Below are 25,830 nucleotides of genomic sequence, written 5' to 3'. Positions count from 1 at the left end.
CTTCAACTTCATACAATATGTCAATCAAATCCATCCTATCAGTCTAAATAGAGCAGAAGTTATCAAAGCCCAGAAAAATGGAAATCTAATCAACAAAGCAGAAGAAGATTTTTAGGTTTTTCTCAATCAAATGGACTTTTAAAAAGAAAATGGGCCAGATCCATTTGGCTTTTCTCTCACAGGAAGACAAAAGTATCTCTTCATGGCTGAGTCCAAGCTAGGTAAGGAGCACTTCCAATTTTCACAGGAGCCTGGGATTGAGGTGCAACTAGTATAGAGCAATCTGAACTAGTTGAAGCTAGATGTGAGCAGAAATCTTAATTTAATATAAGCAGTGTTGTTAGACAGAAATCAGTTCCTTCGGGGGTTTTTTTCCCCTCAATATTTATTTGGTAGATTTATAGCACTGTCCACCTCAACTACATAAGTTTGAGTGGGTAACAATATTAAAAATGATAAACATACAAAAAATCCTATCGATAGTAAGTGTAAAGAACAGTCAAATATTATGGGTAATCATGGAATAGAATTTGGAATAGTAGAAATTGCACAATAAAGTTAAAATTCATTGGGCGCAACCATTGTGTTGAAATCTGTCTACTATGAAAATTGCATCTTAATGAGAGTTAAGGAAAATATTATTTCTTCCAAAACAGTGTGCAAAACATGGTTTGGATTGATTAGAAAATATATTCTCCTGTACTGAAATGCAATAAGATTCATACAATAAAAGCTGGAGCGGTGGCAAATAGTAAAACTTAAGTAACTTTAATTTCCCCAACACTAAATTATTAAGAATATATAGAACTAGTGGTAAAAGGATTAGAATTGTTAATTAAAATTGAGATGAACCAAATTTAGTCAGCTGTGAAAAATTAATTGACTTTGAACTTTGGGTTCTTGTGGGGAGAAATTGGAGGACTGAGCACATTGTACTCTGCCATGAATTCCTACTGGAAGACTGGGATTTTATTTTATTTTATATTTTATTGTATTTATTTTATATTTTATTGTTTTTATTTTATTTAGAAAATGTATTATTTTTATTTTATTTAGAAAATTTATTTGTCACCCATCTCGTATTCAATGACTCTGGGTGGCGTACAGCAGCCTAAAATATTAAAACAGAAAAGACATTAAAATCAACCGTCATGGCACACAGTAGATAAAACCATAGACAATTACAAACCATTAAAACCAGATGGGAAAGGTGGGGGCCAGACACACAAGGGGTGGGGAATTGGGATTAGGTTTTAATTAATCAACCACCTCCAGTATGAAGCTTCCCATCGGGTCCCCAAACCATCTGGCAGAGCCAGGTCTTCAGGCTCTTTTGAAATGTCCGGAGGGAGGGAGCCAATCTCACCCCAGGGGTAAGATGTTCCAGAAGGCAGGAGCCATGGCAGAGAAGGCTCTTCTCCTGGAGCCTGTCAGCTGAAAATCCTTGTTTGACGGGATACGACTCTTAAGAAAATAGCAAATGAAAGAATAATACATTAGAAAAATAGGCTGATAAAATAATTCTAAAGGAAAGTCCTGAGCCCCCAACAGTCTGGGTCCTCATTTTACTGACCTCGGAAGAATGGAAGGCTGAGTCAACCTTGAGCCGGTGAGAATCAAACTTCCGAACTGCTGGCAGCCGGCAGTCAGCAGAAATGATCTGCTCGCTTTTTCTGGGTCTTAGTTGCAGTGTCTTCCACCAACTGTACTTGAATTTACAGTGACTAGCAGAAACGCCAAATATAAAAAAATACTTAGCTAAACTTTGCAGAAAGGTTGCAAATATTTCTAAATGATAGAAATATGCTCTGTACATGTATATTACACCAGTCATCACACATGTATTTTTATTATTGTTCAGTAATACACTATACTGAAAGGAATCCATTGCTTAGTTCAGATCAGTGGCTCTTGATGTAGACAGCCTACACAGTAAAATGTGTACAGGTAATCAGAGTACTTCTGAGTGCAGCTAATCCCTATAAATACTCTATGACAAGTTGGTTAACTAGTAGTTAAATGTGAGCTAGATGGCATGTAATTAAGTGAATATTATAGCTAGCTTGGAAATCATACTCCAAGGTTGCTTATTGGTGGTTTCTGAAATAGGGAAGTATCAAATTGGGTATCAGTTGTGGTGTAATGGTATGTGAGAATAACCTTAAAAGACAGGAGGGAGAGTTGTAGACTGAAAAACTGGAGTGTAAAAATTACCTCGGCCCACAGAAGGAGGAGGCACAGGAAGGGACACTCCCTAGTTTTCTGGAGAACAAAAGAAAAGGAAGGGAGAAATATTTTCAGTCTTGCAAGACCAGTTAATGTAATCTTACAATAAAGATAGAACTGGTACTCTTTGTTGTGCCTCTTGTCTGTATTACCTCGAAGGCCATTGTTCTTCAATATTTTCAGTAATGACTTGAGTGAAGAAAGAGGGAGAAATCATATCTGTAGATGATCAGTTGCTTTTGGATGTGGACCAAAATACACATCAGTTGTTTCTTTCCAAGTTTATTGATTGAGGTGCCACAAGGTTTAGAACCTGAATGACTTCAATGAGGTGGCAGAAAGAATAGTTGCCAAGTCTGCAGATAATACAACATTGGGTAAGATAGCTAATTGTCTAAAAGATAAAAATAACATTTAATTGGACTGAGAAAACAGAATGAAATTTAACAGGGACAAGTGTAAAGACAAAACAGAATGAGGAAAGAGGAATCAAATGCACGAGTATTGGATGAAGATACCTCACCTGATAATGCTTATGAAAAAGATTTTGGAATAAAGATTAACTGAAAACTGAATGTGAGCCAAAAATTTCAAGAAATAAATTGTTTATTGGTGTTGAAAATTTGGATTTTTAATGACTCATCAATGCAAATATTAATCTAATTTATAATTTACATATGTGAATTGTTCTGAACATTATATTTTACATGAGTTTTTTAAAAAATAGATTAAAAATAGAATTAAAATTAGAATTAGAATGAGAATTTTTTATTGGCCAAGTGTGATTGGACCACAAGGAATTTGTCTTGGAGCATATCTCTCTGTACATAAAATAAAAGATAGGTTCATCAAGAATCATAAGGTGCAACACTTAATGATAGTCATAGGGTACAAATAAGCAATCCGGAAACAATATCAATATAAATATACCACAAATAGTATACCAAATACTGCATAGCTATGTATTATCACTGTTAACACTCTACATTTTGGATATAATGAAATGTAACTATCTACTAACTCTTGTTTAACCTGTATATTTTAAAAACCAATACTTATTTGGAATTATTGCAGTACCAAAAGGAAAGTGGGAGGATAGCCAGTTTTAGAATACTTCCCTGCCAGAGGTTACTTAATAGTGATTTATGGTTTTGTTGTAGTTTATGACTGTAGTAGTGCAGAGTGAGAATTTGAGGGTTGTGTTTCAGGAGTGTTGCTTTCACTCCCTGTGTGGAAAGTTCATTATGTGTGGATGTGGGCAAACTTTTTCATAATTGAAATAGGAAGTCTAGATTTTCAGAGGGATCTTGCTATATACGTATTTGTCAAAATAAACACATACATTTTTTGCAATATGGCATAGTGGATTAAGGATTACAGAGTGTCTTACATAGAACTTTGTTCCCAAAGGAAAAAAGATCATATAGAAAGGCTGTCCAAGTTATGATTTGATGGTTTGAAAGTGTAGTGTGGAAAAAGCTCAAAATAGTGGGAATAATTCTGTCATTCACTACAAATGATCTTTTAGTCTGATAACTAAACTGTAAAATTCTTGCACAAGTGCACTTTTGTTTTCTTGAAAGGTCATCTGATTCCATGATAATTCCTCAATTCATATTTTCTTTTATTTAGATTATTATGATTCATTAAAATTACTCATGGAGGGAGGAAACAGTAAATATCTTGGGAACTTCTAATACTGAAATTGCTAAAACTAAGGTGGCATGAGCCTGATTAAAAATGTAAATAAAAATCTCTGATAGCTCCTTTAAGAGCAGGATACTAGTTGAATAAGAGAGTACATGTGGGAAAAATCTGTTGGGTCCTACATTGGCCGGCATCCATCTGTGCTGAAACACACTTGTAAAATTTGAAAAGCAAGGACCTAAGGCAGGCTGCTTAGCTTCAATTCTTGAAAGATTTCATGTACTAATTAGCTAATAAAATGAATCAAAGAACATTTAATGTTCATTAAAATTTAATGAATTTTCTTCACTTTCTGATCACCGTTGTGTATGTTCTTCTTTCAGGCATCAAGATTGACTACAATGAATCTGGTGTGAAGACCTTTTGATTAAGCAATTTTATATAGATTGTTGGCTCTGAGCCTTATTTTGTGGCTAGTATAATTGGTGCATATAATTAAAATGAATCCTGGATTTGTACAACTACCCCCAGTATTGGGGAGGACTTTGCTGGTTCTGACAATGATTACTTCAGCTAAGTGCCATTGGCCCAGTGAAACCTCAGAAGTTGTACGGGACTGGGAACATCAGTTAGAAGCCTCCATGCATTTGGTGCTTTCGGACCTCCGTGAGAGTGCACCAGCAGTGGTGGGAATTCCAGACAGCTCTGCTGTGGTAGGTCGCACCTTCAGAGTCACCATCCCTACAGAACTTATAGCTTCAAATGGAGAGATTATCCAGGTGAGAATTTAAATTGATATTTTATTTTATTTTATTTATTTATAACCCTTATGTAGTCTCCTATCTCACACAAGTGACTCTGGATAAAAACATGCAAACTGACCAAAAGATATGCCTCGCTCCACTCCCAATAAGAAACTAATAACTATTAACAGAAGCAGAGCTCACTTCACCTCTGATCCAAATATCTACGGAAACACCCAGGTCTTCAATGCTTTATGAAAGGCTAATAGGGTTGGGGTCATCTTAACCACCATCTATGTCTATGTATTTGTGTAATGGGTAGAAGGAATAACTTTGAGGAGCAGAAGGAACAGCCATAACCATGGCAGCAATCAGATAAAATATATCCAAGTCTAGGCCAGAACTGTAACCTGAAAAAGGATCTCGGACAGACCCTTCTTAGTTCTCACAAAAATAAAAGGCGGAAGGGGGAAAGTGCACTGAGATGTGCCAGACTGAAGTCAGCCCTTCAAGGTAGATGACCTTAGGCAACCAAAGTCATGCATGCTAATACTTCCATTTCTTTTTTTCTTTTCTTTTTTGAATCAAGTTTTATTGATTTTTTCCCCCCACATCACCCGTATATTTTATGAACAGAGTATTGGCCATATCATATCTTATATAACTTATCGTATCCAAATACATTTTACTTAGTTACAATTTCTGCCAAAATCTTCTTTTTCCATGTTTTTTGATCATATCTTAATATTTCTATGCTTGTTTATATAAACAACATCTTCATTAGCCCTCAAATTCTAATTTATCTATTTTTACTCATATTTATTCTCTTGTTTTTAAAGAATTCATTCTTTAACCTAGTACATTTACACATGTTCGGGGTTGCCTTTCTTCCATTTCATCTTTTTTATTGTACAGCAATTTTTCTTCTCATTCTCTTCCATCTCCCTCCCTTCTTTTATCCTTCCTACTTTCTTCTTTCCTCCTCTCCTACTCCTTCACTACTTCCCCTTCCTTCTCCCCCCTCCTCTCTTTCTCCCTATCTAACCTTCTCTCCTACTCTTATTTCCCCTCCCTCCCTTCCTTCCATTCCTCTCTCCTCCTCCCTTCCTTCCATCCCTCTACTTCTTCTTTCATCTCTCTTTATTGCTGTATTCATTTTCCATTTACTATTTTCCACTATGGTGTCCAGGCAACCCCGACTTTTCCTCCATTTATTAAATATATTTCTCAAAATTCCCCTCATCTTTTTAATTATTAACAATGTTTTTCAACTTATTCCTTTTACCTTAAAGCCTTTGCTAAGTTAGCTTCCAACCCTTAGTCTATTTTATCTTTAACAATATATTTCTTCTATTTTACTTCTTACTTATATTTCATTTCATTCTTACTTACATCATTTACTGACGTTTTAATTTTGTTCAATTTTACATTTCAATTTTTCACCGTAATTTCAATTAATTCCTTTGTTGTTCTCCATGTTTAAGACATAACTTCTTTACCATCCACTATTATTTCTCTCCAATCTATACATCTTCAAATAGCAAAACATATAACCCATTCTGTCTTTCACATTGCATCTACTGATCTATTTTACATTAAACCGCATATTTCTTCTTTTTGGCTGCTTACCCACATTTCATTTCATCCTTACTTATATCCCTTTTACAATAATCTATATATTTCTTCTAAATTACTTTTTACATACAATTTCTACTACTAATATTCTTCTCTTAAATCAGCATACTAATATTTTAATTTCCTTTCTGCTCTCCCCTTAACCATTTTCTTTTAATCTCTCCACAATTCCCTTTCTTGATATTTTCCTCCCTTTCTCCCATTCTCTTATCTTCTTCTTTTTCTTTTTCTTATATCTCCCTTTCTGCCCCCTTTCTCTAATTTTTACTCTTTTAATTTTCCCTCTCAATATTTCTCCACTTCCTTCTCTCCTCTTCTTTTTTGAGAGATAATCCCCCTTATCCATTTTTATTCTATCACTGTCAATCCCAGCCTAATCATCTATATCTTTATTTTCAATTATTTCCTTTTCAATATTGTCTTCTTGCTTCTTTTGCTTCTCATTCATATTTTTTGTCTTTCCTTTTTTATTTTTTTTTTGCATTCTAACCAACCCTCCGCTTCTTTATTTCCTTTAAACATTTCTCATATCTTTTGAAACATTTCTCTTCCTCATACTCACATCCTCCCAGTTCTCCATGTTATCAATTTAAAGGGCAAAGATTTTTAAACTTATTATTTTCGTTTGCATATAGTTCAAATTCAAGTCCTTATAATGTCTCTTTTTTTCTTTTTTCTTTCCAAATAGTGTCCAATTCAAATATTCTTTTGAACCATTCCAGTTCCAATCTTTGTTCTTTCCACTTCTTTTGAAATTGTGCTCCAGCTGTTTAAATAAACACTCCTCCAGTATTTTCTTACAGTGGTCTACATAAACTTAATGTGATGCTTTCTTTTCACCAGTAGATGTCTCTCTCCAATTCACAAATCTCCTGACAACAAAGTATCCATTGTAAATCCACAAAAATAATTACTTCCTCTTCTCCAAATTAAATCCTTTTCTTGTTTAAAGAATACTTCTCTGTTTTCTTTTTCTTATCTTATTTTTAATTTCTTCCAAGTCCAGTTTTAAATCCAGGTGGAAGGTTCTTTTTAGAGGTTTAGTTTTAAAGTTCATCTTTTTTTTTTCTCCACTTGAATTCCCGAGGGCCAATTAGCTACTAATTACTCGTTGGGACTTCTTTCCAGCTTTAAAAAAAAATTCTTCTTACCTGTGAGTTGGCCAATCACTCATCCGGTAACAATACTCTGTTCAATCTCTGCTCCTGCTCAAATCTTAGTCCGGTTGCCCCAGCTTGTAACGGTCGTAATGGCTGCCTCCCCCACTGCCAGGTCAAATAGCTACCTCAGACCTTCCGAGGAACTTGCCTGTTCCTCTTGGTCTCCCAAGGTGCCTCTCTCACTCCCCCATCCCTCCAAGACAGTTCTGGTCTGAAGACCCCCCTCCCCCGACAGCAGTTTGTTTGGCTGGGTTTCGGCGAAGCTTGTCGGAGCTTCACTATTTCCCAGCCAGTATCGCCGTGACGCTTCCAGTTTCCTAATACTTCCATTTCTATAAGGATATAATAACCGTGGTGAGCCATGGGGGCACAGTGGTTAGATTGCTGTACTGCAGGCTACTGCTGCTGACTGCTGGCTGCCTGCAATTTGGCAGTTCAAATCTCACCAGGCTCAAGTTTGACTCAGCCTTCCATCCTTTCGAGGTCGGTAAAATGAGGACCCAGGTTGTTGGGGGCAATATACTGACTCTGTAAACGACTTAGAGAGGGTTGTAAAGCACTGTGAAGCAGTATATATGTCTAAGTGCTATTAGTGCTATAACAGAATCTTGCAAGTCAGAATGCACCTCTCTTCCTAAAGATTATTTTTTCTGTTTCGGAGAGATGCTTTGCCTCATGGCAGATGCTGCCACTGAGAAGACGTAACTCTGGGATCCAACATGTTGACATTGTTTAAGAGAAGAGACCTGGTGCATAGATCTGGTAAGATGGGCAGAAGCAATAAGAGAAAGATGGTCCTGCAAATAGTCTGGGCCCAGGCCATAGAAGCTTTATAGGTAATAACCAGCACCTATTGAACTGTACCCAGAAGCCTACAAGGAGCCAGTGTAGCTCATGAAGCAGCAGTGTTACATGGATGTAATGAGAAATACTAAAAACTGCCTGCACTGCTATATTCTGGACCATCTGCAGTCCCATACAGAACACATTACAATAATCTAATTAGGGGATGGGTAAGGCATGATTTACTAGAGCAAGGCCTCTTGGTTCAGGCATGGGCATAGTTAGTGTACAAGAGAAACCTGTGCAATTGTGCCTCCCTTTCCCTCCCCCTCGCCACGGCTACCACTTGCTCATTGAGCAGGGACTGAGAGGACCCCTAAATTGCACACCAATTTCTGACAAGGAAAATGTACTCCCATCAGAGTTAAAGGGGTAAAATCCCCTGAACTAGGGGCTTTAAAACTCCATCTTACCAGGGTTGAGCCAAAGCTTTTTCTCCCCCATCACAGCCTCCAGACACTGGGAAAGTCCCCTGACATCATCACTCGGTCAGTCGAAGGAGGAGATGTGCAACTGGATATCATCAGCATACTGATGATTCCGCATCACATACCTACAGATGACCCACATTCAGCAGTACATGAAACTTAAAAGTTTGCAAACCCTTTCTAATTTTAAATATTTCTGCAGAAACATGATCTATAATATGGTCTATTCTCATTAGGATCTAGTCTTAAAACTAGATTAGGAGAACCCAATTAAACAAATGAGTCAAAAACATTTTACATTCATTAAGTTATCGAGGAAAATGATCTAAAGTTACATACTTGTGCATGGCAAAAGTGAGGCAGCTTTTCAGGCCTAACTTTATAGTATAATTCTCCAATGAGAGAAGTTGCTGTGATGGTGATGATTGACTTTTCTTCTAGTGGGAAAAAATGCTGGCATAACTGACCTTCCTGTGTTTCTTTTATTTTCTTTCTGGACTGTCAGACAAAAAGTTAATTTGCACCCATAACTGAAAGGTCACCTTTATAGAAAGATAAACTTGGAATCATTTATGAGATACAAATGGCTTCCCAGTCCATAAATAACTAAAGTAGTTCCCACTCTGACATTTCATCTCTTTCTTGCCCTTTCTCCTCTTTCCTTGTATCTACCCCCACCCCCACCCCCAACAAAGAGCTACTCATTATTCTGGCAATAAAAAGTAAGAGTCCTTTTTAGAGTGACTGCTTGCATTACAATTGTGAGGCTTATACACAAAATATGAATTTGTCAACTTGAAAGTTTATTAAAAATATAAAACATAACTGGCTACACAATTACTACACTGAAAAAATTCAGAAGTGATGGTGATTTTATTGTATTGTATAAATGCTTCTAAAAATTCAGAAGTGATGGTGATTTTATTGTATTGAATAAATGCTTCTTGCCATCCTAGTCAACTGTCTTATGCCTCAACAAAAACTCTTAGCAAGAGATTTCACTCGCTCAATTTTCATTATTTTGTATCTCAAAATACAATCTGAAATACTGCTACTGGAACTTCATTTTCAATTTGTGTGTGGAAGTTGTTTCATTGTCCTTTTATTTGGCCAGCAGTTTCGATGTTATATATGTTGGTGGCAGCAAAAATACTTTATGCATAACAATGGAAGGACACTTCGATCCCCACAATGGACGAATGGCTGCAAAAGTTGATGGAGTTAGCAGAGATGACTAAATTGACTTTGATTAAAGAAAAGAACACAATTTTGTTTTCCTTGGAAACCTCTTTTCAACTTTGTGCTTTGTGCTTGTTTTAAAAATGAAACTTTGATTTTGGGTTTTGCTGATTAGATAATTTGTTTTCGAAATGGCTAATATATATTATCATATAAAAGTAAAAGATTTAGGTTTTACCTTATTCTACTCCACAAAAAGGAGTCAGAAGTCAATGCTTTTTCTTTTTCCCCTTTTCCCTTCACTTTTCTCTCTTCCCCCTTTCCTCCATTATTTTCCCATTATTTTCATTTTTCTTTGTATTTCTGTACTTTACATTTTGATCAACAAATAAAAATATTTGAACCCTTTTATTTGGCCAGCAATGTCCAGGCTGTTCATAGAAAAGCCAGTGGGTGTTATCTTACAGCTTAAGGCTTTTAGTTGCAGATACTATTAAAAATTGCCATTAGCAGGCAAGAATATGCTTGCAACTTGTTAAGTGATTTCCAAGATGTAAAGAAATGGTTTTCCTCTTTCCTTTTTTAAGCTATTTACATTTATGCTCTTAAGAATCTCAGTTTTTGTATGGAATAAATTACAGGCAAGCGGGAGAGGTATTAATTTTGAATAACTTCAGAGGCTTCATTGTAGAATTGACTGAATTTCAGTGTAAGATGAGAGCACCTTATAAGAAAAGATAAGCAACTTCACACATCATCCTGATTTCTAGGTAACCCACTTCTCAAAAGGAATAAAATCTCTTATTCAAATTTACTGTCTTACATTTTATTCAGCTTGCCTTATGCAGCAGTCATGGAATTTTAAAACAGGAAGGCCCCTGAGATCAAACATTTAGGATCCATAATCTGCATAATAGATACTTACAAAGTGACAGATCTGCTTTGATGAAATGATTCAGGCCATGAAGGCATCCTGATTCACTTTATTTATTTATTTATTTATTTATTTATGTATTTATTTATTTATTTATGTATTTACTTATTTATTTATTTATTATTTATTTATTTATTTATTTTATTGAATTTGTATACCGCCCTACTCCCGAAGGACTCAGGGCGGTGAACAGCCATAGAATAAAACATAAATACAAAATTTAAAATAGATTAAAACAAATTAAATAATTTGGCTGAACAAATTAAAATAATTTAAAACCAGATTTAAAATTTCCATTTAAAAAGGGGAAAGACTTAGGTCAGGCCGGCTTGATGAAATAGGAAGGTCTTGAGCGCGCGATGGAAGGTACGCAGATCCGGGATCCACCATATCTCCGGGGGGAGCTCGTTCCAGATAGTAGGTGCCCCCACAGAGAAGGCTCTCCCCCTGGGGGCCGCCAGTCGACATTGTTTGGCCGACGGCACCCGGAGGAGCCCCTCTCTATGGGACTGTACTGGTTGGTGGGAGGCTATTGGTGGTAGCAGGCAGTCCCGTAAATAACCAGGTCCTAAGCCATGGAGCCCTCTAAAGGTGATAACCAAAACCTTGAAGCGCACTCGGAAGACCACCGGGAGCCAGTGCAGCTCGCGCAGGAGAGGTGTTACATGGGAGCACCACATCGCTTCCGTCACCACCCGCGCAGCCGCACTCTGTGCCAGTTGGAGCCTCCGAGTGCTCCTCAAGGGGAGCCCCTTGTAGAAAGCGTTACAATAGTCCAGACGGGAGGTGACGAGGGCATGAGTGACCATGCGTAAGGAGTCCCGATCTAGAAAGGGACGCAACTGGCGAATCAGGCGAACCTGATGAAAAATCCTCCCGGTCATGGCCGTCAAGTGCTCTTCTAAAGACAGCCATGAGTCCAGGAGGACACCCAAGTTGCGAGCCCTTTCCGTGGGGGCCAATGATTCGCCCCCAATAGTCAGCGATGGCACCAGCTGACTATATCGGGACGTCAGAAACCACAGCCACTCGGTCTTGGATGGGTTGAGTCTGAGCTTGTTTCTCCCCATCCAGATCCGTACGGCCTCCACGCACCGGGACATTACTTCAAGGGCATCGTTGGGGTGGTCTGGGGTGGAGTTGTACAGCTGGGTGTCGTCAGCGTACTGATGGTACTCCACCCCGAAACCACGGATGATCTCGCCCAGCGGCTTTACATAAATGTTGAACAAAAGGGGCGAGAGGACCAATCCTTGTGGCACCCCATATATAAGGGGCCTCGGGGTCGACCTCTGCCCCCCTGTCAACACAGACTGCGACCGGTCAGAGAGAAAGGAGGAGAACCACCGTAATACGGTGCCTCCCACCCCCAACTCTTCCAACTGGTGCAGCATAATACCATGGTCGATGGTATCAAAAGCCGCTGAGAGATCTAACAGGACCAGGATAGAGGAGCACCCCCTATCCCGAATCCTCCACAGATCATCCACCAACGCGACCAATGCCGTTTCCGTGCTGTACCCAGGCCTGAAGCCCGACTGGAAGGGATCTAGATACGTCGTTTCATCCAGGTACTGGGGGAGCTGTCGTGCAACCACACTCTCAACAACCTTCGCCACAAAGCGAAGGTTGGAGACTGGACGATAGTTAGCCAATACTGCCGGGTCCAGGGAAGGCTTCTTGAGGAGAGGTCTCACCACCGCCTCTTTCAAGGCGGCGGGAAAGACACCCTCACCCAATGAAGCATTTATAATCCCCTGGAGCCAGCCTCGTGTCACCTCCCGGGAAGCCAGCACTAACCAGAAGGGGCACAGGTCCAACAAACATGTGGTCGCATTTAGTCTACCCAGAATCCTGTCCACGTCCTCAGGGGTGACAGGATCAAACTCATCCCAGATAACATTCTCAGGACCTGCCTCCGTCATCCCCGCTGGATCTACCCAGTCGGAGTCCAGATCTTCCCAAATCTGAGTGATTTTGTCATGCAGATACTGAACAAAATCCTTGGCTCTTCCCTCCAAGGGGTCCTCCCACGCTTTCTGGTGGAGCAGGGAGCGGGTCACCCTAAACAGGGCGGCCGGGCGATTATCTGATGATGCAATAAGAGCAGCAAAACGAGTACATTTTGCTGCTTTTATCGCCACTAGGTAATTCTTAATATGAGATCTTACCAGTGTCCCGTCAGATTCAGCACGACTGGCCCTCCAACTACTCTCTAGGCGTCTTTTCCGGTGCTTCATCTCCCTTAGTTCCTTGGTGAACCAAGGAGCCAGGTGAGATCGGCACCGGGTCAGAGGCCGCAAAGGCACGACTTGATCCAGAGCTCCAGCGGCCGCCCTATCCCAGGCGGCCACTAGGTCTCCAGTCGAGGCGTGAGCCAGAACCTCAGGGATTGGCCCAAACTCCATCTGGAACCTGTCAGGTTCCTTCAGTGAAATAATGTGACCTTGTGATTTTAGATACTCATTTAGCATATTTGTATGGCTGCCCATTTCACAAGAAATTACTCTGGGGAGCATACAACATTTAATTTAAAAACAAAGTGATTCTCCTTGAAGTAGCTAGTGTGAGGAGCGACGACTCTTCCCAGTCTTGTCCCTTGGTGTTCCCTGAAAAGCATCTGCCCAGCCTTAAGAAGCTTGGCAGGAAAAAGCTCAGTCATCTTCTGTATCATGAGTTCTGTAGCTTTGCTTCATTATGCCAAAATTTCAAACAAAATAAAGTTCTTGTTCAAAGCTTTGTACAACAGTACAGCATAATAGAGGCAAGGTGAAAGAATACATTTATTACACATCAAATATTGCATAAAATTGAATTCCTTTTCAATACTAAAAGGAACAAAATTGTCTTTTGAAGCAGACTTTACTTCTAAGTTCCAAGGACTAACCTTTCCATTTTCTTTAGTTAATTGATTAGTCTAATTTTTGGCATCCATATGAACCTTGGTTGGATTAGCTTTTATTAGCTGCTTTGAACTGAATATGCTTAATGTTTTTTAATCTTGTGATATCTTAACATTTTAAAAATTCTTGGATTTATTAATTCCCCTTTGCAAGCAAGAAAATAAAAATTAGCTCAGTAATTTCTGCACATTAGTTTGTTGGTTAGCCTGTATTAAATCCCATATTTTGAGGATAATTTGTTATTTAATTATGAGGTAGCATCCCTTGAAAAACTTGCAAACCTTTATGACTTATTTGACATTTTGATCACTTCCAAAATGCAGATGCTATATATGTGTTATTCTTCTATAACTAAATTGGAGAAAGTTCAAGGGGAATCAACTTTGACTGGCACATCTACTTTCTGAGAGAACTACAGGCTACTTCTGCTAACTGCCGGCTGCCTGCAATTTGGCAGTTCAAATCTCACCAGGCTCAAGGTTGACTCAGCCTTCCATCCTTCCATTTTACCATTCGGTAAAATGAGGACCCAGATTGTTGGGGGCAATATGCTAACTCTGTAAACTGCTTAGAGAGGGTTGTGAAGCGGTATATAAACAAGTGCTATTGCTATTTCTATTCTGTTTATCTCAGAACCATGAGGTGCTGTTTTCCATTTTTTCTGTAAAATTGTTTCATTATCCATAAAGTTGCAGGATACGGTAAGATAGAAGTGAAGTGACAAGAGAATTGGAGTCAACTAGTAATAACAGTGAATGTTGATTTTTTTAAAAGGATTCTTTTACTTGTATATACTGAACAATACAAAAGTATAAATATCCATTACCATCTGGGTGTTTTTGTTTAAGAGACCATAGAAAATCATTGGAATGTTTGGGAGTTACCTCTAATTGAAAATACTTACTGGAATCCATTCAAAACACTTTCTTAGGCAATAATTATCATCCCAGCAAATGGAACTTAATTCTGCCTAAAATCAACAATCGCCCACACCAGTGATATGGTAATAGTCTACATTTCTTACCAAAAGTTATCTTTACAATATTTGCAATTTCATCAACACTATATATCCATTTTCAATTGTGCACTTTTTTCTGTCTGAACAGGATTTGAAGACCAATAATTCCTGCACGTACATTATCATGCAGTTGCATTTCCAAGAAACAATGTTACACATGCCCTTCTTACAGAATATGAAGAACTCCTTCTCCTACATCTGTTTCTCTGACATTGAGAAATGCTTATCTCCCACAGTCTACATATCTCACTCTGTAAAAACAAATTCTTATTTTAGTCAAATGGAGATATACAAGCCTTCCCTCTGAGCAAACCCTGAGGTATAACCCTTGAGCTTGAGTTCAAGATGAAGCGATCTCTTTTAGAGTCAAATCCTATAGTCAGGGTATGCCCTTATTAATTTGCATTACGTCAGTGGAAAGAAAGAAGAAAAATGCAACTTATCTATCTGCTTTAGCAAAATTGCCCCTCTGATCTTTTTACTGCCGGTAGCTGGATAAATAGTACTTTCAATTCTGCATTGTTTTGGCCCCAGGCTCATAAGACCATTGTAAAATGGTTGCTTTTTCCCTGCAAGTAAAGGGCTACATTACTTTTCAGCCAAAAGTGCTGAATAGGGAAACAATTTAACAAATAAACTTTCTTCCTAGTCTTTTTATTATAACTCAGTCATTCTGCAAAACAAAATGTAACAAATACCATTATAAACTTCCAGATTAAGTCTTGAAGCATCAAATAGTGGAATTAGTTTCTAATAAACAAAAAAGCCATTAAGATTGGTAGTAGTGACTATATACTAGAACAGTATTTAAAAAAATATGTGTAAGAGGCTTTTCAAGTTTTTTGTGTGTATTGTACTAAAAACAACCCTTGGTGTGATTACTGTGTTCCTATAAGACAGGATAAGTAGGCTAGATGAATCTGGGTATGTGTTGGATATAGATTAATTGTGTGATTCTATGTGCTGTAATGAACTGGAAGGGTAAATATTTTATTTCCTTTATTTTTTGCTTCTTATTCTGTCTGTTTCAGCCTTCCCATAGTTTTAAGTTGTTTACCATACATATAATAAGTGCACAGATATCATTTTGATTTGTCCAAAGTGAAACCAGATTCTATCCATTGAATAAGCTCACTCACCAAATGACTATATAAATGATGGTTTTTGGACTAATGAACCATTTCACAATAAATCTGAACGTTGCTTCTTAGTGAGCTCAAACAGAACCTTTTTTTTTCAGAGACTGATAACAATCATAATTCACTGGGAACATGTTTTAACAGGTTTACTCTTAAAAAGATTTCATCTTGTAAATAAAATCTGAGGAGTTTCCTTAAAATAAGTCAGACAAGGTTGTTATCCGTTCAGCCTGCCCCAAATAATACAATAATACAATATCTATGCCAAGAGGGGGCATTCTTCTGGAGCATTGGCATGTGCCCAATAATTACTATTTATGTTTTTTCTTCTGGCCTTTTGTGATGAAAATTGACATATCGTATAAACTTTTAACTGAGCATGAACTCAAAAGTAAGGAATAAGTAATACAAGAAGCATTTATCTGAAATATTTGTGCTAGTAAAGTGGTTATAGGTCAGGAGAGTGTCTGCTAAATAATGGGATTGGTATTCTACACATCTGAATCTGGATTTCTGGGAGAAGGGCATCTGATCATATCTGCCATATTAAGGAACTTTGAATGGTGTTTCACGTGATCTTTTCTGTGTTTTTTAGCGTAAGGGATTTGATCCTTTTTACTTGTAGTTTCCAGGCTTGAAATGTATGGCTCTTTTTAATTATAAACTGATTTCCCAGGCTAAATAATTCCTTGTCTCAACATTCTACTCAAATAGCTTTGGTAGTCATTAAGAAATAGTATGCATTTATGTATGGTCTGGATAAAGGTCACTAAATCTGCTCCCAGTTCAGACATTAGAGTATCTGCTGACTGTAGGAAATAGTAGCAAGTACAAAGCCTAAAGCATCAATAAGCATCTGGTGCAAATGTTATCTAAGAGATTGTTTTTTCCTTTTGTCTTTTTGCTGTAGAAAGGTCATGGATATTGAAGTGTTCTCTTTCAAAATATGATATCTTGCCCTGAGTTTTTGTCAATAAAATGGGAACAGGCAACAGTCACAGTCCAAGTGCTTATATCACTCACAAGGAATTGACAATTGAATTGTTTTTAAATTTGCAGCATTTCCTTATGAAAGAAGCACTTCATTCAATAGTCAGTGTTTTGCTGTGAGTACCGAGTGAAATTACTGGCATGCTCTGCAATAGAAGAGGGGAAATCTTTGAATAGTTGCTTTATAATAAACATGGGTACATCTGGAAATGAAGGCGTTATAGTGGGAGTGATAGAATGGAATTAGCTGGAACATCTGTTTATATCTTTGTGAGCTGAACAATGCCGTCTCACAGAGACGTTGTTATGGACAGGAACAATGAATGTTTTCTCAGTATAAATAATTTCTATATATTTCTTTGTTACTTAAGTTTGACCAAAATTTGATATGTATAGTAGAAATTTTGCTCCATGTTTCCATTCTCAGAAAATTCTAGCTTCATTATACTGAATACATTGAAAGTGTGTTTATTTGAAACAAAACAATCATACTACTATAAAGATAATTCTTGGAATTGTTGTAATACTATATTGTGTCAAAATTCAGGCAAGCTTGTTCAATCTTTTTTAAATATAATTATAATGCATTTAATAATATATGCTACTTAAATACCAATTAAGTTGTGAATATCTTAACTCCCTCTAGTGGTTAAATAGATGTTTCTATTCCTAGAAATCATACCTAACATTTATCTGCTTAACATTTTCAGCATCTATACAAACTTTTTAGCATCTCTGCATATATTTGTTATTTTCTATTATGATTATATTAAATCTCAAATTTCTGGCCTTTTTAATTTGGTTCCATTAAAGTCCGTAATCAATCCCTACTCTAATAAATGGTTTAAAATAGCTTTGAAATGCATTGGCTTTAGGTCTGGATATGGTCAGGAATTTTCTCCTTCAAATACAATCAATGTAATTCATTGTTAGTAAATATGGTAGTGACAGTAATTGTTATTAATGGTTTATTTAAAATAATAAAATGATGGTGGTGGAAAATAACTTTCTCAATTAATATTAAATGTTCCACATTCTGTACTAGTTAATAGTAATCCATATTCTAAATTATTCTGAATTACCATACATCTTTCACTTTTTTGTGAGTGTTGTATTTAGCTGTTGAAGATTTTATGGACTTTTGATCTCCCCCAGCCAAATAGGTGTAATGCTTCATAGGACATAATTATTATGTCAGTGATTGCGCAGTGGTTAGAATGCAATATTGCAGACAGTTTGGCAGTTCAAATCTCACCGGCTCAAGGTTGATCAGCCTTCCATCCTTCTGAGATCGATAAAATGAGCATCCAGATTGTTGGGGACAATATGCTGACTCTATAAACCGCTTAGAGAGGGCTGTAAACCCCTGTAAAGCGGTATATAAGTCTAAGTGCTATTGCTGTTATGGTCTTACAGGAGTTTTACACTTCTCATCCTTGATTTTACCAAACCAAAATGGCTTCAGCTTTCAGGAGTTCTATCGATATTACAGCCAATATGGTTGGATTCCGTTGCCTGTGCTGGTTTGCTGTTGGAAAACATATTTTGTGCTCAGAGAGCTCAGCCAGAAAGCTTGTTCTATAACATTGGAAAATAATCCATTAATTTAAAAGGTTACCTTTCTTTAACTTAAACACACATAAAGCTCTAGAATATAATAAAAAATATTAAGATTTGTGGAGCCTTAAATACTAATATTTATTATGGCAAAGTTTTGTGCATTGCAATCTACAAAAGCTTATGCAGTAATAAAATTTCTAGTTCTTAAAGTGTCACAAGTTCTTTATTTTTACTGGAATAAACTAAGACATAATCCTTGCAGAATATGACAGCATTTACTACCAAAAACTGAAGTGGCATTCCTGGATATGTAAGGATTTGGGTGTTCATGGGCCTTAATCAATGACTGATATTTTCAGTGGATTGTGGGTAGTTTTATAAAATAATTGCAATGGCAGCTATCAGCAGTTGTAAAACACCCATTTTTTTTATGGCAAACTGGCAAGTTTTATCCCCCAGGAAGCTATCTACCACCTTACCTACCTTTGCCTTTTTTCTTGGTATGTGGGCACATTTTCACATAAAGAGCACCTGACATTTTAATTACAGGCAGTCCTTAATTTACAACAGTTCGTTTAGTGACTGTTCAAAGTTACAATGGTAATGAAAAAAGTGACTTATGACCACTTTTCACTCTTATGACCATTGCAGCATCCCCATGGTCACATGATTTACATTCAGATGCTTGACGACTGACTCACATTTATGACAGTTGCAGTGTCACAGACTCATGTGATCCCTTTTTGCAACCTTCTGATGAGCAAAGTCAATGGGGAAGCCAGTTTCACTTAACAACTGTGTTACTAATTTAACAACTGCAGTGATTGACTTAACAAATGTGGCAAGAAAAGTCGTAAAATGCGGCAAAACTCAACAATTTCTCACTTAGCAATATAAATTTAGGCTCAATTCTAGTCATAAGTTGAGGACTACCTGTATTTATACATATTTATTTATTATCATTTATATGTTGCTCAACTCCCAAAATAATATTTGTGTAAATGTACTCCATAGATTTTAAGGAAGCTGACCAGAGCTAAAGATATTCTTTTAAACCAAATGATGATAGAGGCAGGTGCTTTGCAGGATGGTAGTTTTTCACTTAATTTTTTTTTTATAAATTCTAAAATTAAAAGAGTTTTTTTTTTTATGGGATCATAGAAACCTGAGGTTCAGGGCACCATAAGAAATGTTCAGAAATACCAGATTCCTGCTGTCTCAATTACATTGGTGATATATTAAAATCTAAGAAGTCAGTGAAGCAGCACAAATTGCACTTCGTGCTCACCACATTCAACCATGAGTGTTAACTATAGCTTATTAATAAATGAAACAAACAATGTTAAAAAGTTATATTTATGTAGTTACTTATGAAGCACATCTAAATTATATTAAAAGTAACCAAAATATCTTTACAACCCCCAAGGCGTGTCACCCCTAATGTTTGGAAATTGAAAGTAACTCTCAAACTAGTTACTAAGTCTGCATTACTATTAATCTTCTCATGGTTCCTATCACCCATCTCCTCCCACTTATGACTGTATGATTGTAACCTTGTTGCTAGTATTAAGATTTATATTGACTGTTTCCCTATGACTATCATTAAGTGTTGTACCTTATGATTCTTGACGAATGTATCTTTTCTTTCATGTACTCCGACACCGTATGCACCAAGACAAATTCCTTGTGTGTCCAATCACACTTAGCCAATAATGAATTCTATTCTATTGTTAAAAAAAAAAGTTGAAAAATTTGACACACCCTAACACAGGCCTAAATAGCAGAGAACTTGTCTTGTAATTCTTAAAAATACTAGAGCACAAGAAAGACTATTGGGAAATTTTGTTTTCTTTCCTTGTTCTTTTTGATCTCTAAACTGATTAATCTTCATTTTGAATTGTTTGAAACAAGATTACATTCATAACCCATAATCAAGGTTGATTTAAGGTTGACCCAAGTTTTTTTCCTTCCAACTCAGGATTGACTCAGCCTTCCATCCTTCTGAGGTTGGTAAAATGAGGACCCAGATTTTTGGGACCAATATGCTGACTATGTAAACTGCTTAGAGAAGTCTGTAAAGCGCTACGAAGCGGTATATAGGTCTGAGTGCTATTGCTATTCGTATTTTTTAATAAAGCTGGGTTTACTACACATACCATGATTATAGCACAGAAGGGGTAATATATTCAAACTCTTTTCTTCTGGCTCAACTAGGAATACTAAGTTTTCATTCTTGCTCTATTCAAAGTGAAATTCTTGTCAGCAGTTTCTCAGGAATTTCTTAATGTTATGAGACAAAAGTAGCAAATATTTTAGATAGAAAAAATGCATTTTGGCATTAACTTCGGTCATAATTACTTTCTACCTTAGTCTTTAATTCCATGCAGTTTTTCTCTATATTCTTAAAACATAACAATTTGCTTAGAACTCAATATAGAGTTTAAAAGAAAAAGTGAAAAGGTTACCTTTGAACAAAATAGGGATTATATTAAGAACATCAAAAAAGTGCCTGTGTTTTCCAGCATTTTATTCAATGTGTATTGGGACAATTCTAATATTACTTGGTGAAATATTTTGGGCTCTTGTTCCTTTTTTTGTACAACCCTGATGTTAAACTCTTTTGTCTGGAAGGTTTTTGCCACTATGAAAGTAATTAATTGATGCAGTAATTATGCTGTGGTTACATACATTTGCGGAGGTAACTGCCAACCATAGATCAATAATTAACCCATTTGGTGGGAGAAAATGTTAGACAGCCAAAATAAGTGGACATAATTAATTAGTGCCCAAGACTCATTGGCAGGCAAGATGTTTTGGTGAGCAAAAAAATGTAATTGTAGTAATTGATTACTAAACAATTAGTAATCATAATTCATAAGCCAAAACTGATTTTATTTTTATCAAGGAGATCCAAGAATATTTCTAAGAAAAATTGGTAATCCAAGTATACAAGGGCTCTTAGCATACAAGAATACGAGGGCTCTTAGCATACCACAGGAAATTTTAGAAACGGTTATTTTCTATTAAAATAGGTGTTACAAATTGCTATCTAGAAGAGTGGCCAAATTCCTGCATCTGCCATATTCATTTTTTTCTTACTTTGATTCTATAAGCATACATAAATGGTATGCATTTAAATTTGCAGAAAGTTTTAGGGATTAATTGAAACATACAATTTGATCAGGAGCGCTTACATGTTTGTAAGTAGCTACAGATACCTGTAAATTTGCTTTACTAAATACTGAGTGCTTCAGTCTTCATATGTGAACAGTTGTAGATTTAATGTGCTTTCATGCGCTAAATGCTTGACTTCTAAAACCATTGCATGTAGTGCATGACTTGAAAAGACTGTTGTGTACTGTCTATATAAAAATCTGTCTATATATAAATTGGAATAAATTGCAAGAATTTAAAGAATAAATGCAGAGTTGATTGTATTTTCTAAGATTAGAAGTAAAATAAAAATCTAGCTTGCATAAAAAAACATATGCTTGGGATAAAGTTGATTCTTGGTTGCATTTGTTCAATAATGGTCACTGCTTTTGGGGATGCTGCATATCTCAGTACTCTCTCTGCTCCTTTTTAACGTCTACTGTGTTAATCTATGGGTGAGATCATCCAACACCATGGGATGAGGTATCACCAATATGCCAATGGTACTAAACTTTACATCTCCATTCCTAGTGATCCAAGTGATGCTGCAGCTGCCCTCTTGCAATACCTGGAAACTGTGGAGTGATTGTAGGTTCAGGGGGCCTCTGGATCTGGGTCTTGATCATCTTTAATACTGAATGAGGTTGCACTACCACAGACATGTCACATGTGCAATCTGGGAATTCTCCTAGACTCATTACTCTTGCTTGAAGAACAGATGGCAGTTATGGCTTGTGCGTTTTGTGCCAGTTGTGTTCTTTGCTGAATTGTGTGGCCCTGGATACAGTCACTCATACCTTGGTCATCTCTCAGTTGGATTACTGTAACACACTCTACATGAAGCTACCCTTGAACAGTATTTGGAAGCTAAAACAGGAACAAAATGCAGCAGGGTCTAGGTGAAGAGTCTTTTCTGCTTTTAGTTCTCTCCCTTAGGAACATTCTGCCATCAGAGGTGAGGTCCTCATTCACACTCCTGGTCTTCCAGAAGAGCTTTAAAAACCTGGCTCTGCTGGCCTGGAGTCTATTTAGGGATGTTGTATGCTGGGGGTGGCTGATGGGATAGACAGAAAATCGCACACCCATGTCACTTGTCATCTTGTTTTTTTTTAGTCTTTATTTAATCTTTCTTAATTTGTAATTGTTTTTATATTATATTTTTATTATGCTGTAAGGTGCCCAGAGTTGTTGAAACAGTGTGATGGATGGCATATTGATTTAGAAAATAAATAAATTTAAGAAATAAAGGAAATACTGACCAAAATGTGGCAGAAATAATACTGTCCTTGTTGTTAACAGGGAATGCTGCATGGAGCACAAATATACCATGTTTTCCCGAAAATAAGACCCTGTCTTATATTTTTTTGAACCCCAAAATAAGGGCTTGGCCTTATTATCGGGGAGGGGGGGTGTCTTATTATTTTGGCGGTGCAGGAAGCGGCGAGCTTGGCCACTTCATGGCTGCTGCTGTGTTGCGCTGCTGTAGCAATGTGACACAGCCACTCGTCAGCTGTTTTCTGGGGCAACCAAAGATGGAAATCTCCCTGGCGTTCTTGGCACTTGCCTGCCTTCCATCCATCCATCCCCCTTGCCTGCAAACTCCCGCCCCGCTCCCACTCTCCGCTGGGCAACCCCGCCAGTTCCAGATGCCCAAAACCTGTGCCCGCCTGGGTCCCTTTTCCACAGCACCCAGCTCTTTATCGAGAGGGATGGCATGTGAGGCGGGGGAGAAGCAAGAGGCATGGAGCGAGATGGGGTTCGCTCCTCTTGCTGTCTCTTCTCCCCCCCTTGCCAGGAGCTAGGGAAATGCGAGAGGCACGTTGTAGGGTAAAACCAAACATCTCGCGAGTTCAAGAAGTTTGAACTCGCGAGTTTTTTTTTTTACCCTACAACGTGTTTGCCTGCAGACAACAGCGAGACATGCAACGCAGCTACAAAGCAGGTAAGACAGCTTCATGCACCCCAATGGTATCGTAACAGCAGCCTGGCTGCTGCCCTTCTCCGCCGTCTCCTTGTCAAGGGGGGGTGGCAGGTAGGGTGGGGGGAAAGCGAGAGGCGTGGAGAGGCGTGACGGGGCTCCTCTTGCTGTCTCTTCTCTCCCTCTTGCCGGGCATGGCAGGGCTTGCTGCCCCTGCCCAAATTGGATGCAATTTGGGGGTGGCAGGTGGACAGGGGTAGGGCTGGGGAGATGTGAGATGTGTCTTACCTGCCTTGTAGCTCCGTGTCTCGCTGTTGTCTGCAGATAAACACGTAGGGTAAAACCAAACTTCTTACGAGTTCAATCAAACTTCTTGAATGGCAAGACACGTGACAGAGCTGCAAGGCAGGCTGCATGTCTCCCCAGCCCCACCCTTCCCCATCTGTCACCCCCAAATTGCATTCAATTTGGGCAGGGGCAGGAATCCCTGCCATGCCCAGGGACAGGGGAAGAAGAGACAGTATGCCTCGCTTCTTCCCCACCCCACCTGCCACCACCATCGATAAAGAGCCGGGTGCTGTGGAGAAGGGAGCTGGGCAGGCGCCAGCTTTGGGCGTCTGGGGCTTCCAGGAGTAGCCTGGTGGAGAGGCGGAAGCTCGGTGGGAGTTTGCAAGCGATCGCTTCCCCTTTACCTTCTCTCCCAAAAGTGCTGGCCACGCCCACCCCTTGGCCTTATTTTCGGGACTGATTTTTCTAATCTACATTTTCTCTTTGTGACTAAAAAAGCATTATGTGAAAGTTTTGGTTGAACAAAGCCATAATGGGTGTTAGAGATAAATATCTGGTCTGATCTTGTGGAGTGAAGTTGAGGTGTACATACAGAGAAGAGAAGATTTTGAATGAAAGTGGGGGAAAAAACTATGTCAAAGAATGGCTTGGTAACATCTAGGTTATTATGGGTCTATATGAATGTAAGAATCTATAAGTTGATTATAGTATGAGCTTTGGGAAAATTTACACAGCATTCTTAAGAGAAGTGAATTCCAGGACAAGAAAATTATTCTGGATAAAATGAATTGATGGATGAGAATGAGACAAGAAAGTAGAGAACAAGTGTTTGAGCCATTTGTAGATCCAAGAATGAAAAAGAATGGTGGTGGTCTGATGAGTTTATTAGATCAGTCATTAAAAACTTTTAATCATTAGGCTGCTCATACATACGCATGGAAGGGATATCTATAATAAATCTAGAAGCATAGCTAATTTGAATATAATGAAAGTCTGGAAGAATTAGTGAAGTATAAGAAGGTAATTTTTTATAGAATAGATCTTGGGGAAATGGACATAGAAGAACTGTAGGATATAGTTAAAGAAACTATAGAAAGACTGCAGGATCAGAAAGTTTAAATCTTGTATAGTTTAGAATTAATCACCCAACAATAGATTAATCACCCAGCAATGGAAAATAGAAGTAAGGAAGTACAAATTGAAGCTACTTGGCCAGTGTAAAAAACATTATGCTACAGAGTGTCACAAAAATGTGTGCTAATAGAGGAAGTATGAGAAAGGATCCCTGATAGTATAGAGAACTTCTGGATGACAAAAAATGTGTATAAAAAAAAGATTGCTATAAAAATAAGCATGAAGGAAAGTTTGCATAATGTATATATAGAGAAAAAAATTTACAAAAAAATGTAATCAAAGGAATGAATATGAACAGGTAGAATAAATAAAGGTAGAAAACCACAGAGCAATTTTGATATCAGTAGTTTTGAAAATTAGAGAAAAGGGCTAAATTAGGACCCCAGCAGAATAAACGAATTAAAAAGGAAATGATGAAATTCTTTGAGATGAAAATGAAATGAGGAACTGCTAGAATTGAGGGTTTTGGAGATTTGTATGGAATGAATATTGAAGAGTAGAATTGAAGCAAAAATGCTATAAATGTTAACATACCAGTAAAATTATGATAATAAATGCAAATACAATTCAACAACAAATATGATGGAAGAGTGAATGCTCCAGAGGAAGGGAAAACCAAGAAAGATGTGAATGGATGAATGGAATTGATGAGATCTTCAAAAAGAAAGGAGTGAAAAGTTTAAACAACAAAAATCAATGTATAAACAGTGTATAGAAACAAGGGTAGTTTGAAATTCAGAACAAGAGTAAAGAGGTATAGTGAATTATATAGGAGTCGAACTATTTCTATATTATTTTCTTATCCATACCTTTAATAACTTTAATTTACTATTCATACTGCTTTTCTGCACTGCTTATTCCAAAAGGTAATAGCACTTAAGCAGATATCTCTGGAGATTCTCAGTCATCCAGGTCATAGTTGTCTCAAAGGT

General features: G+C 37.6%; 1 protein-coding gene across 3 annotated transcripts in view; it reads left to right on the top strand.

Moving 5' to 3' along the window:
* DAG1 (dystroglycan 1) overlaps nucleotides 1–25,830 on the top strand; it is a 96,848-nt gene that overhangs the window by 46,508 nt on the left and 24,510 nt on the right. For all 3 annotated transcript variants that reach the window (XM_070937123.1, XM_070937121.1, XM_070937122.1), the window contains exon 2: nucleotides 4,257–4,652. In XM_070937123.1, coding sequence (XP_070793224.1) covers nucleotides 4,374–4,652 — 279 coding nt within the window. In that variant the 5' untranslated portion in view covers nucleotides 4,257–4,373. The remainder of the gene's footprint in view (nucleotides 1–4,256; nucleotides 4,653–25,830) is intronic.

Source organism: Pituophis catenifer, unplaced genomic scaffold (genome assembly GCF_029215685.1).
Source record: "Pituophis catenifer annectens isolate HBS135680 unplaced genomic scaffold, rPitCat1.0.hap2 SCAF_2, whole genome shotgun sequence".
Lineage (NCBI taxonomy): Eukaryota > Metazoa > Chordata > Lepidosauria > Squamata > Colubridae > Pituophis > Pituophis catenifer.
This window is presented reverse-complemented; position numbering and strand designations above follow the sequence as displayed.